General features: G+C 36.0%; 1 protein-coding gene across 19 annotated transcripts in view; it reads left to right on the top strand.

Moving 5' to 3' along the window:
* RBMS3 (RNA binding motif single stranded interacting protein 3) overlaps positions 1–14,865 on the top strand; it is a 764,097-nt gene that overhangs the window by 599,078 nt on the left and 150,154 nt on the right. For all 19 annotated transcript variants that reach the window (XM_054479599.2, XM_054479608.2, XM_054479604.2 and 16 more), the window contains one exon: positions 3,701–3,807. In XM_054479599.2, the coding sequence (XP_054335574.1) occupies positions 3,701–3,807 (107 nt within the window). The remainder of the gene's footprint in view (positions 1–3,700; positions 3,808–14,865) is intronic.

Raw genomic sequence — 14,865 nt, 5'->3', positions numbered from 1 at the left:
TTAAGTGCCCCCAAATTATGTGATAAAGCCTATGGAAATATGAGCCTATAGAAACTACCTAAAGAGAAGTAATATTCTAGACTATTAGAACCAGGGACTATCCTATAAACCTTATAAGAACCATTATTAGGGGACAATAAACAACCCTGCTTCAAAGAGTAGAAATATGTTTCATAAAAGCCATTACCCAAAGCTGTATAAAAGGTAAAACTTAAATAAAAACAGATTACCATTTACAACTTGGAAAAGAAACCCAGAATTTTCTGTAGCCACTGGTCAATGTGTTCTTACAGCTGTAAGGCAGAATAAAAATCTGGAAATTATCAGGGAAGGTTTTAAGAACAAAATAAGCAAGTTGGTCTCTTTTTAAATATAAATCTGACATTAACAGAAGCCTTATGATATTAAGGGAAAACTGGTATGGGGACTAAGGAAGGCAGTGAAAACATGCTCCTCACCTATGAATTAGACATCCAAGAGGACAATCAAATTCGACCTCATGCCATATTGGGTCACTGATGACCCATCATGCATGGACTGTAGGACTTACAAATAAATCTGGACACAAAAGTTCTTATGTATGAGTCAATTCTGCTTATTTGGACACAATGCAAATAGGTATGACAAGATATTTTTTTCCTCAAGGATGATACCTAGCAGATAAAGCCTGATTTCTAATTCAGTATTGGTACAACTGCACTTGGTTTAGCTGCTACTTAGGTTTAAATCCCAGGTGTGTGACCCGTAGCAAGCCACGAAACCATTCTGAATCTCAATTCCTTTACTGGTAAAATAGGGAAAAATATTAGTTGCCTCATAGAGTTGTAGTAAAGATTAAATGAATGATCTATGTAAAATGGAAGTGCTTGATAAACTTTAGTCTATTATTAACACCAAATACTAAAAAAACAAACAAAAAAAACAAAAAAAAAAAACAAAAAAAAAAACAGTCCTCTCCTTGGATAACATTCCTCGGTTAAAAAAAAGACTATGTTTGAGTATAAAGAAGCTTCTGACTGGTAAGATATGTTCATTATCTTGACAATGGTGATGGTCACATAGGCATATGCATATATCAACGCTGACAAATTATATACTGGGAATATATACAGTTTATTTTATGTCAGTTAACTCAATAAACCTGTTAAAAACAAACAAACATAAAAACTTACCTGTGGGTGTTATGTGTGTGTCTGTGAATGTAGTTGCTAGGAAAATTTCTTACCTAACAGAGGCACACAAAGCTGCCATCTCTCCTCACGAGAAATTGGAACCAGTTTCTTTACAGCAAGAAATGTAAGGCGCTTCTAGATTTACCTTTTGTGAGAAATTTGTACCACTGACAGTGATGAACTCATATGTTAGCATGACCATCCCATTTTAATAGCTGTATGTACCTGAATCTTTAAAATGGCAAGAGAGAAAATACTCTATAAAGGAGGATGAGTTTACATGTGATATAAATATATAGTTTTGAAGTCTCACAGGAAATTATGTTACTCAGAGAATGTTGGGATGCAATGATTGCATTTAGCATTTAGGTTTTTCATCTGGAATCAGAATTTACAGTACTTCTAACATAAAGAATCAGGAATCAGAATTTACAGTACTTCTAACATAAAGGCAGTGACTATCTACAGACATTCCATGATGCAGTCTTTCTCTTGTGTGATTTTTCTGGCTTCACCCAAGTCACTGAAGTCAGAGGCTCATCAGAGCAGTCAGTATGAAAAACCACTTGTGTTCAGTGAGGCAATGGTATTTATTGAGTGCTCTCTCTATACAGAACTGTGTGCTCTGTATAGGGCAGGTATGACATTTTGTTTTTTATTTCTCTTGGTCAATGGTGACCCCTGTCTCTTTGAGTCATTCCCTCCAGTACTGATAAACAAAGTTGCTGCTAATAAAGAGTGAGCTAAAAGGATTTGACAAAATACGACTCCCCCTTAGAGCCAAATGATTTTCAAATATTTATTTGTAGGTACCTGTTTGATTGTACTCTTTTTCCACGTTGATTTTGGAAACAATTTTGGAATTCTCATTAATTCCTTAAAAATGTTTAACTTTACCCAGATAAGTAAATGCAAGGAATCTAGCTGGGGTGGGAATGGGGGAGAATGGGTGTTGGGGAAGTTGTGTCAGTTACCTATCAAGACAATAATGCCACTTATCAATTATAACATCTTAGTGGCATGAAACAAAGATTTCTTTAGCTTACACATTTGTGTGGTGGGCTCAGTTTATATCACCTAGGCTTATATATTTTCTTCTGTTGTTAACTGCAAGTTAACTCCGCACCACTACCGATCTTGGATGTGCAGGTTCACATGTCTGGGTGGTGGCTGGCATTGGATGATCTAGTATGGCCTTGGCTGGAATGTTAGGATGTTAAGGATGACGTATCTTTATTCGCATCTCATCCTCCAGCAGGCTAACCTGGGCATGTTCACATATCCATGCAGAGGAGCAAAAGAAGCAACTCTCAAGCTTCTGCTCATGTCTCATTTGCTAACATCCCATTGGCCAAAGCAATCACATGGGGTCAGACCTAGAGTCAGAGTGAGAGGGCTCCACAATATTATATAGCAAAAAGCAAGGACACACGGATTGGTCAAGAATTAGGGCCTTTAGTATAATTAATCTTTAGTAAAACATACTTTTCCTAATGAGTAACAGTTGTGCAGGGTGGTCATTTTGGTTTTCAGACTGTAAACTGAGAAATTAATATTTGGTTAATTCAAGCAGATAAACTAAGGAATTAACCTCCCCAGCCATATTAATGTATTAAAAAAGTTTGTCAGGCCACTTTGGCTTTCATTTTATTCATTCGTTTAAAAGTATATTTATTGTGATAACAAGCAGCAATTTTCCAGTCAAGCAGGGATGTGAAGGAGAACATCAGTTCTCAAAGAATAATTTTGCCCTGTTGGGTTTTAAAAGATTGTCATTTTCCAATGTAATTGTTGGAAGAGGAGTTCTGACATCAGTTTTGGTCACTTTCTCTTGGGAAATACATTTACCTGAGTCATGTAGGACCACGTCAAGCAATCTGGGACTCACAAGTTATAGCCATATCCTTTGGCTATATTTTTATCATGTGGGTTCACTTAACATTCTAATAATTGTTCTCTCTGGGATTCTGACTAGATTTTACTGGAAAATTGGAGTGAAAAGGGTTGGGTGGAGCATCAGCTTCTAGCCATTTAGAAATTACAGGGGACTAACTTTTTAAAAGCTAATTTGATTGCAGTTAGCAAAATGTCTCTCTTTTGAGAAAGAAGCTCCTAATCATCTCTTTCCAAAATTGAATCCTTCAGTTTCTACAGTGCAAACGCGGTTGCTTTGAGGAAGAAATATTTATCCACATATAAATACCGATTATGAACACGTTTCTGACATTACTGGAAGGGTCGGTGCTTGCCTCTTTACTTCTGAAGCAAATTCACATTCTGCTTCAACTGATTATTTTTTCAACAATATTGGTTGTATTCTTTTATGATCTGCCAGTACTTTTTTGAAGCCCAGTTAGTTAGAACAGCGGCCAATAGAGCTGAGACTAAAAGGGGGCCAAATATCTCTTCAGAAGCAAGATGTTACTTCAAAAGATACTCATTACAAAGCACTACTGTGACTCACATAATGAATCACTTATTTTTTAAGGGGGAGTTGTTAATGTAGAATTGGTTTCTTATCTTCCCAGCCCCCAGTGAGCCTTTGCTGTGCAAATTCGCTGATGGAGGACAAAAGAAACGACAGAATCAAAGCAAATATACCCAGAATGGGAGGCCTTGGCCCAGGGAAGGAGAGGTGAGTCCTGACTGACATTTGCTCTGAAATTTGGCAGTAGATATCCCTCAGAAGGTGGCAAGGCAGACCTATGGTGCCATAATGAAATTGGGTCCCATGGAACACCCAATGTCTTCAAAGGGGCAAGTGAGCAGCCCCATGTTAATGTGTTCTAGATGAAAATATTGAGGAGTAGAGGACTTCAAAATTAACCTCAGTTCTGCACTACAGCAAGACTTCTGTCTTTAACCAAACTTGAACCTGAAAGGAACTCACTGAAATACTTATCTACAAAGAATTGATTTCTATTTGTGTAATAGCTATAAAATGAGGGTATAATTACTTAACAAAATATTTTCAGTGAAATCAATAGGGAGAGTTGAATGTTTGTGTTTTGAAACAGGCAGACAAAATTTAGTTGTTTTTCATCCTGCTATTGAGATGGTTTACTTGCACATGTATGTATATTTATGCATATTCCCATATGTTCATAAATGTTTTGATATCTGTTTTATATATATATATAAAATAAGATATTGTCTTGGTCAAAAGAGAGGGAGAAAAGTTGATACATACAGCATTTTGCTTTTCACGAGGAGAAGGAAAAGCACTGAACAGCTCACTATCCATTTACCCTCAATACACACTGGTAAAAAAGCCAGTTTATGGATCCAATGCCACTTAGGAATGGGTTCTTTTTGTTACTTTTTTGTAAGAAGACAAGGAAAAGGTGCCTGAGCTTCCATGAGGTCTTTTCATTATTTGTGAAATGGAATAGAGTTGTTTGAATGACTTGAATCAATGCCATTTTGTACCAAGGCCATACTTTCAACAGAAGAGCTTTATTTAGTATTTCATTCAAAGCACCTACTTCATCCATTTATCATTTAAGAAGCATTGTACTTGATGCAGCATTTTACACTTTCAATACTGACAGAACAGTGGTAAAGAAGAAAGGAAGCTGGAATTTTTCTCAGCAAATCCTTTAGCCTTTTTTCAGTTTCTGTTTCTAAGACCATTGTTTGTTTTGAGTGTTTCCATGCAGGTCTCAAAACCCCTCTTAAAGGTTATAGTTATGTTCAAGTACTATATAAACTGTAACTCATTACATTAAGACATGAAAAACAGAATCATCATTGAGCATCAAAAGCTAATAAAAAAGATAAAGAGTTTTAATATTCTCAACTTTAGAAAGGCAATGGGTATTATGTTCTAAAAAGGAGGTGGAGGGGGTGATCCATGTGTTTTTAGCATGGAGTCCAGTGCATCAGCAGATAACCCTATTGGCCCCAGAAGACAACTGATGCCTGATAGCACTCATTATCACATGTCCCCTACCAAACACGCATAATCTAGAAAGACTCATTTGACATTTTAAAATTTGGTTGGATAAAATGCCTGCTGATAAGAGATATCTTTGGGTCACAGACTATCATCACAAAGCCCCAAGACTCAATTAGCAACTTGGCATTAATGACAGAAGCTTCAGTTTCTGTCTCCTTAAGGAACTATAATATTACCTTCATACAATAGATGGCAATTGCAGCAAGACACTTCATCTCAGTGTACATTTCTTGAAAATGGAATCACTAAAGACAAAATGTAGAGACTTACAGCTGCCACCTGGCTACTGTATATAGAATCTAAGACTTTGCTTCAAAGCATGATAAATGCTATATGTACTATGATGTGGAAGCATTGTGGAGTTGAGTTTAGGACCCAGAGCACCTTATAATTTAAACGTAGGTTTTAAAGGTATATTCCTAATCTTTGTTTTCAAAAGTTGATTTTTAAGAGCTATAAATTTTCCTGTTGATCTATGAAAATCAAGGGACCATGATAAAATTTATCTGTGATGAATAAAATATATTTCAAATATATATACACATTGAGAGAAAATAGATTAGGCAGAGAGATAGCATGCCCTAGAAGTATGCTTATCAAATTTTTGTTTGGGGATGCGCATATTAATTTGTACACTTTGATTGTGGTCTTAGAAGTAGATACCCAAAGAATGTTGGATAACTGTGTGCCCATCACTTTATATTTTTTGCTTCCGTTTCCCCCTTGCATTTTACTTGCTAAAGTATATTTGCAAGTTGATAAAGTTGTCATGATACACATTAATCCTATATAAGCAATATTTAATTAATTTTATATGCCAGGAAATTCTGGTTACCGTGTTTGATTCTAAGACACATGTTTTTGTTGTTGCTGTTTTCCACACTTTAAAGCTTCTGAAATTGCTTCTCTTATACTAAGTGGCATTTTACAAGATAATATACATTTGCTCCTGTTAATCACTTGAGGGCACTACCTACATTGACTGGTTAAGGTCTTTGACCACACTGGTTTCCTAAATAAAAGCACTAACCAAAGCCAGGATCTGGGTTAGATTCTTAAAGGAGGGTTTTTTGTTTGTTTGTTTGTTTGATTGATTTTTTGACCCCTTCCTTCATTCAGTGTCATGATTGAGACAAGTAACTTTCTTTGCTGTCTGTTTTTAATGGGTAGTTTTGTTTTTCATTTACCATTATACTAAGGTTGGCATACCAACTTTACAAAGAGATCATTTGGGGTGTTTGTTTTTGCTTGTTTGTTTGTTTTGATATATGAAACAATGGTACACCTTTGAATCCTTGTCTTAGATAAAATGAAAGATGGTAGTTTAGATTATGCTGCTGTGGAATTGAAGATAATAGCACAGACTAAGGCTAACGTTTACTTTTCCTCTCTCCTAAAAGATAAGTAAAAATGGTTATGTGAAAGGGATTTCTGATGAAATTCTTAGGATACAAAACCAATAGATTACAAATATTTTAGAAGTACCATTCGCATGACAATTGATAGACTAATTAAAATTTTAATTTATTGTTTAAAGCTATTTTTTCCTCATGGCATTTTGATAAAAATTTTATTAGCAAAGTTTGGCTAAATGCACTTCTTTATGAAAAAATCTAATACAGAAAACTTTATACACAGAAATTAGTATAAATTAGCAAGATTTTGAAATATAAATATATGCTAGTGGCCATGTTCTGCATAAGTGAAAAACACAAGAATTTTTTAGATTATTAACTAATCTTTCAAGAGACAGTTGGAACTCTGAATAAAATGATCGAGGGATGGGGGCTATTAGGCTCTTCCTCCTTGGTGTTCTACAGTTCTTATTGTTTTATTTCCTTAAGTAGCAGTTCTCAGACTCCTGGTCTCTGGATCCCTTTATACTCTTAAAAATTATTACTTACAACAAAATAAATAATAACAGAAATTAACTCATCATGTGCTAATAAAAATAGTATATTTTATTAAAATATATTTTTTAAAACAAAGGCAATTTTTTAAGAAAAGTGGTGCACTTTTCTATTTTTACAAATTGCTTTAGTGTCTGGCTCAGTAAAAAATGGCCAGATTTGTGCATGTACTTCAGCATTCTCTCTTTTGCTATACTCTGTCTTGCTTTAAACATATAGAGAAAACTCTTCCTTCATCTAGATAAGTCATTTAAAAAGGGAGAACCCTATAGATCTCCTAATACGATCTTAGGAATTCTTGGTATTTAAGCCACACTTTGAGAACCACTGTCCTAAAGAAGCTGAAGCCAAGGGCAGGGCTAATGTTCAGCTTCCATATACTAGAAGGGCCATGCAACTTGTTGGTATATTAAAATGTATCTTATCATTTGGTAAATAGACACTGCCCCTAGGCCATCAATGCAACTCCATTTCCCCTTCCTCCCCAGTGCCTCCTCCAGGAGCATCATGATCCAGCAAGAATGGGGTACTGGCTGGCACAGCAGGAGTTCCCCCAAATCCTACTCGTGCATTTAAATTCTGATCAGCCAGTGTTTACGACATATTGGTAGCAAAATGTTTTTAATGTCACCCTTAGCTCAGAAGTAGTCCACTTAATTATGACAGGGACCCTGATGACCCCTGGTAACATTGTGTTGGTTAGGTATTCTATACATCTGAGGCTTTTTCTTACTTTAGGCAAAATACTGCCTGCATCAACCTTGTTTGTGCTCTCCCAAATGATTGGTGGAGTGGTGTGGAACCAGGAATGTTTCAAGCCAGTTCAAAAATATATCAGGAACTCCTGTTGCTTTTTTCTGTGTTCCCAAAGAAGACCTTTCCAATGACTACCAAAAAGTCACCAAATTATACTTTACACCACAAATAATAACAGCTGATCAAAAAGCAAATAGCTGCAGAATTTTCTAGATGGTCAGATCAAAATTTGATTGATGATAACTTAGTGCCCCAGTGAAGATAATTGTAAATTAAAATAGACATTTACTCATGCATTCATTGATTCATTCACTTATTCAACCACTTCCAATATATTGTCACAACACATAAACAGACACACATCTGAACTTGTGATATGCCTATTTTTGAAACCTTTATTGAACTATGTTGTAAAGATGATTGGATTAAATCAAAGAATGGATATGTTTACACTATGATGAGAGACACTTAAATTTTAAAAATGCTTTATGTTAACTTTGGTTGTGGGTAGTCTTTGGGTTTCCTTAAGAATTTTCAAATATCGGTAAATGCTAAGTTTCAAATTCCAGAATATGGTGCTGTTTCACCAAATTTTTATGCTGGGGTTTTATCCTTAAGTAGGACAAATATCAACCAACCACTTCACACTGGCTCGAAAACTCTGATCTAGCTTTCACAAAATCTCCCCAAGCTCTATTAATTGAGTTAATAAATGCCATTGACAGCAATTGCTTTGGGAATTGTACTTCCCAGAAATGATGTTTTGGCTATGGACACAAACAAGAGACATGGAAATTGAACAAGAAGTAACCCAACAAAGTACTCAGATGTCTAGTGAAAAAATGCCAATGTGTTATGATAAAAACAAAAATCAATAAAGTGGCATTTCTTTCCTTTATCTTGTTTACAGTTCTCTGCTGGAGTCAGTTTAAAAGCAATGACTAATACTAAACATTTTCTGTCTATCTGATGCTCTGAAGAGATTTTTTCCTTATTGTAGAAACATTTAACAAGACTATTTTCACAGCCTCAACATGAAAATGAACTAGTGGAACTAATGTGATATTGATAACAATCAACACTTAGGTTCCCAGACATAGTTTACAGGTTATGTTGAAGAGAAAATAATGTAAGATTTTTGGAGATGCATTCTAGGAATATTAAGATTTGGAATTCTTTACCGATTTCCAATTAAAGAATAAGTTTTAGGTGAGGTATAATGATATAGTAATTCTTAAAGATATTTTATTTAAATGCATTTTTATTTCCCCAAATCACAGTCTTCTGGGTACAGAAGTGCAGTATGTGCATTGCACAATATTAAGGGCACCATTCACACAAACTAGATGTAAATGTCACTGCAAGGGATACTTCAGTGCTTGTGATCCTGCCTGGAAATGTTAGTTTGAAAACTTTTAAGGGATATAATATTCTGACATAGTGTATTTTAAGTTCCTTAAATTAGTAGGTCCCATTAATGCACTCACAAAATCTGCTACTAGTGAGCTGAAAGCTAAGTTATCAGTTTCATCACAGCCAGCTTACACTAAGTGATTTGTTATAATCTATAACCCAGGTAATATGTTGTCTATTTTCAGACTTGATATCAACTCGTTTACAGTGATGGATGAAAACTTCCCCTGTGCTATAAAGTTTTATCACTCTTGTCCATTCAGACCTACTATTAATAAAAATTATCTTCAGTGCCAGTAAGTGAATGAAGGCCTGCAAAGGTCATATGGGAGAATGGAATTGTCAGGCTGTTTTGAGTCCATAGCCAAGTGCAGGCAAAGTTGAGAAAACTTGATTCCAAACACCCAATTTCCTCCCCATTGTGCCTCAATGCTTTAGGTGTAATTATTTATTCTGACTAAATTCATTTATGATTAAAACAAAGATGTCTGTTTAGATTTCTAAGTAGGCAGATAGCCATATAAATGATACAACAGTTATATCTCATAATCCAATTCAAGATTAGTAAACATTCCTTGAGGGATATGTTCTAGTTCTGTTTGTCTTTTGAAGGATAGTGAATACTTACAGATTTGGCATCACAATTATGAATTACAACCATGTCTTTATCACCATCATTATTTTCAGTATCATTGTTATCGTACGCATTTGTTCCCTCCTTGACAAATAATTTGCGTTATGCACTGACAATGTGTGAGGATGTGTACCTCAATAGGCATGAGGAAATCCCTGCCCTGAATGCACATTGGAAATGCACATTTTCAGTGAGAGCCATTTTAATACCCTTGGGTTTCCTATTTGCTTTCTTACTTTCTTAGTGTATGACCCCTCTTTTTTTTGTTTGTTTTTTTTTTTTGTTTTTTTTTTGAGATGGAATCTCACTCTGGTAGCCCAGGCTGAGGTGCAGTGGTGTGATCTCAGCTTACTGCAACCTCCGCTTCCTGGGTTCAAGCAATATCCCTGCCTCAGCCTCCTGAGTAGCTGGGATTACAGGTGCCCACCACCATACCCGACTAATTTTTGTACTTTTAGTAGAACGGGGTTTTGCCATGTTGGCCAGGCTGGTCTCGAACTCCTGACCTCAAGTGATCTGCTCGCCTTGGTCTCCCAAAGTGCTGGGATTACAGGCATGAGCCACCATGCCCGGCTGTGTATGACTACTTTTTACAGAAATATTCTTTTTAAGAGAAGAATTATATTTGAAAAAGCTTGTTTTAAAGACAATATTAAAGAAGAAGCAGCTTAAACAAAAAGTATTCAGTCATCATAAGGACTTATTGAGTGTCCATTATGTGGGAGGCATAGGACTGGTAGTATGGACATGGTGTAACACATGTCCATTCCCTTCTCCCTTGGAGCCTAAAATGGCAAAGATCTTCTCTGTCTGCAGAGTAGGAGATTAAAAGTGGAGCACAATATAATTTAGTATTATAGAAATGAAATCATTAGCAGTAAATGGCTTCATATCTACGCAACTGTAAAAGAACACCAAAGCCAAAGTAATAATAAAAATAACAAGAACTATAGTAGCAGACACAAGAACATCGGTGTATATTCCTCTTGTTACTAAATATGAACTGATTCTTCGTCTGATTTTCAGGGTGGGTAACTAAGAAATTGCTGTATGTGCATTTACAAACCAGAAATGTTTCCTAATGTTGAAAAGCTTCACCTTGTCACTTGGCCAGTAGAGGCTTCTATGTTCCCAGGTGCTGAGTGGCACAGAGAGAATGATACTTAGAGAAGGAATTGGAGCTTTGGGGTGTGAATGGTTAACAAATGCTGAGTCCTCTGATACGCTCATTAAGAAAAATTAGTCGTTATGAATTTTAAGGAATTGAGTGTGTCACCATCTGTGATGTGCTCAGTATTGTGTGCTTATCTTCACAATTATCCAGGCACTGTAGTGAGTAAGAGAGCAAACTCTCAATTTAAGTCACAAATCCACAACCTCTGAGCTGAGTGACAATACAGTGACAATGCTGGGCAGGTTTTTCTTTTCTTTTTTTTTTTTTAATTCTAGGGTACATGTGCACAACATGCAGGTTTGTTACATATGTATACATGTGCCATGTTGGTGTGCTGCATCCATTAACTCATCATTTACGTTAGGTATATCTCCTAATGCTATCCCTTCCCCAGCCCCCAACCCCAAAACAGGCCCTGGTGTGTGATGTTCCCCTTCCTGTGTCCAAGTGTTCTCATTGTTCAATTCTCACCTACGAGTAAGAACATGTGATGTTTGGTTTTTTGTCTTTGCAAGAGTTTGCTGAGAATGATGGTTTCCAGCTTCATCCATGTCCCTGCAAAAGACATGAACTCATCCTTTTTTATGGCTGCGTAGTATTCCATGGTGTATATGTGCCACATTTCCTTAATCCAGCCTATCATTGATGGACATTTGGGTTGGTTCCAAGTCTTTGCTATTGTGAATAGTGCTGCAATAAACATACATGTGCATGTCTTTATAGCAGCATGATTTATAATCCTTTGGGTATATACCCAGTAATGGGATGGCTGGGTCAAATGGTATTTCTAGTTCTAGATCCCTGAGGAATCACCACACTGTCTTCCACAATGGTTGAACTAGTTTACAGTCCCACCAACAGTGTCAAAGTGTTCCTATTTCTCCACATCCTCTCCAGTACCTGTTGTTTCCTGACTTTTTAATGATTGCCATTCTAATGGTGTGAGATGGTATCTCATTGTGGTTTTGATTTGCATTTCTCTGATGGCCAGTGATGATGAGAATTTTTTCATGTGTCTGTTGGCTGCATAAATGTCTTCTTTTGAGAAGTGTCTGTTCATATCCTTTGCCCACTTGTTGATGGGGTTGTTTTTTTGTTTTGTTTTGTTTTTTTGTAAATTTGTTTGAGTTCTTTGTAGATTCTGGATATTAGCCCTTTGGCAGATAAGTAGATTGCAAAAATTTTCTCCCATTCTGTAGGTTGCCTGTTCACTCTGATGGTAGTTTCTTTTGCTGTGCAGAAGCTCTTTAGTTTAATTAGATCCCATTTGTCAATTTTGGCTTTTGCTGCCATTGCTTTTGGTGTTTTAGACATGAAGTCCTTGCCCATGCCTATGTCCTGAATAGTATTGCCTACGTTTTCCTCTAGGGTTTTTATGATTCTATGTCTAACATTTAAGTCTTTAATCCATCTTGAATTAATTTTTGTATAAGGTGTAAGGAAGGGATCCAGTTTCAGCTTTCTACATATGGCTAGCCAGTTTTCCCAGCACCATTTGTTAAATAGGGAATCCTTTCCCCATTGCTTGTTTTTCTCAGGTTTGTCAAAGATCAGATGGTTGATGTGTGGTATTATTTCTGAGGGCTCTGTTCTGTTCCATTGGTCTTTACCTCTGTTTTGGTACCAGTACCATGCTGTTTTGGTTACTGTAGCGCCATAGTATAGTTTGAAGTCAGGTAGCATGATGCCTCCAGCTTTGTTCTTTTGGCTTAGGATTGACTTGGTGATGCGGGCTCTTTTTTGGTTCCATATGAACTTTAAAGTAGTTTTTTCCAATTCTGTGAAGGAAGTCATTGGTAGCTTGATGGGGATGGCATTGAATCTATAAATTACCTTGGGCAGTATGGCCATTTTCATGATATTGATTCTTCCTATCCATGAGCATGTTATGTTCTTCCATTTGTTTGTATCCTCTTTTATTTCATTGAGCAGTGGTTTCTAGTTCTCCTTGAAGAGGTCCTTCACATCCCTTGTAAGTTGGATTCCTAGGTATTTTTTTCTCTTTGAAGCAATTGTGAATGGGAGTTCACTCATGATTTGGCTCTCTGTTTGTCTGTTATTGATGTATAAGAATGCTTGTGATTTTTGCACATTGATTTTGTATCCTGAGACTTTGCTGAAGTTGCTTATCAACTTCAGGAGACTGTGGGCTGAGACGATGGGGTTTTCTGGATATACAATCATGTCATCTGCAAACAGGGACAATTTGACTTCCTCTTTTCCTAATTGAATACCCTTTCTTTCTTTCTCCTGTCTGATTGCCCTAGCCAGAACTTCCAACACGATGTTGGAGTGGTGAGAGAGTTTTACAAAGGGTACTCTTCCAGTTTTTGCCCATTCAGTATGATATTGGCTGTGGGTTTGTCATAAATAGCTCTTATCATTTTGAGATACGTCCCATCAATACCTAATTTATTGAGAGTTTTTAGCATGAAGGGCTGTTGAATTTTGTCAAAGGCCTTTTTTGCATCTATTGAGATAATCATGTGGTTTTGGTCTTTGGTTCTGTTTATATGCTGGATTAAGTTTATTGATTTGCATATGTTGAACCAGCCTTGCATCCCAGGGATGAATGGGCAGGTTTTTCAAAGTCCTTAAGTTTCTGATTCCTCACCAGCAGACTGAGAATGGTTCAAAGTGCATATTTAGTGACCAGATGGATTTATAGAGGTGACGAAGGTAAAACACAGTGCCTGGCAAATGATAAGTGCTTAAATAGTAACTATTAACTATTATAATATCATCACAACTCAAAGTTTTTAAATCTGAAAACCAGCTTTGCTATGAGTTTCTATGACTAGTAAGCTTTAATTCCTTGATTTTCAGTTTAATGGCATGTCAGTTTATTTTCTGAACAGGAATTATTTTTAATGATGCATTTATTTGAAAAAAATATGTGCTGCCAATATAATCTGTCAACTATATTTTTACTTAGATTATAAAACACATTTTATAAAACAAGTAGAAAATAATATATTTTAACTTTGACCCATATTATATTAATATTTTTGTAAGATCACATTCCAAATCATAAAGCATTATTTAGTACTGGAATGTTATGTGGTTTTCACGTTTCTAGCCAATTTTCCTTTGAAGGTCATGTAATCATAAAAGCTGAAAGAGCTAGGAGGAAGAGAATGGCTTGGATAAAAGGATGAAAGAAGAAGAAAAACGAAAAATAAAACAAAAACTTGAGTTTTTGCTAGAAATCAAGAAAGATTGAGCTACATTTGAGAACTGTTAAATGGTCAATGTTTTCAAAGAGAAAGAAATGAATCATTAACTTACTTATTCTGGCAAATAATAACAATAAATTTTGGATACCAGAGGTGCTTATGCAACTTGGTGGCTATGAGAAGGATTCCTCATGTTCAAGTACTTTCCACTGTGGTTCATAGCAATTACCTTTGACAGAAGAAGCATTCTAATGCATAGCTAGTGGCTTATCAAATTTACTGTCTCCATAGTGCTGAATGTACATGACCTTTGGGCTTCCACACCTTATTGAGACATGAAGGATGATATTACTAAATTCTGCTGTGTTATTTTTAGAGTTCTGAATTTTTAATGTCCTTAAAAATAATGTTATTAATGCCATTTATAAAAGATTATTTTGTTTGCTCCTGTCACAGGGATTTGTTGTACAGATCATTTCACTACTCAGGTGTTAAGCCTAGTACCCAATAGTAATTTTTTCTGCTCCTCTCTCTCCTCCCAGCCTCCACCCTCAAGTACAACCCAGTGTCTGTTGTTCTTTTCTTTGTGTTCGTGAATTCTCATCATTTAGCTTCCACTTATAAGAAAGACCATCCTAGGTTTTCTGTTCCAGCATAAGTTTGCTAAGGACA

Source organism: Pongo pygmaeus, chromosome 2 (genome assembly GCF_028885625.2).
Source record: "Pongo pygmaeus isolate AG05252 chromosome 2, NHGRI_mPonPyg2-v2.0_pri, whole genome shotgun sequence".
Taxonomy (NCBI): domain Eukaryota; kingdom Metazoa; phylum Chordata; class Mammalia; order Primates; family Hominidae; genus Pongo; species Pongo pygmaeus.
Note: the sequence above shows the minus strand (reverse complement) of the source record. Positions and strands in the feature narration are given on the sequence as shown.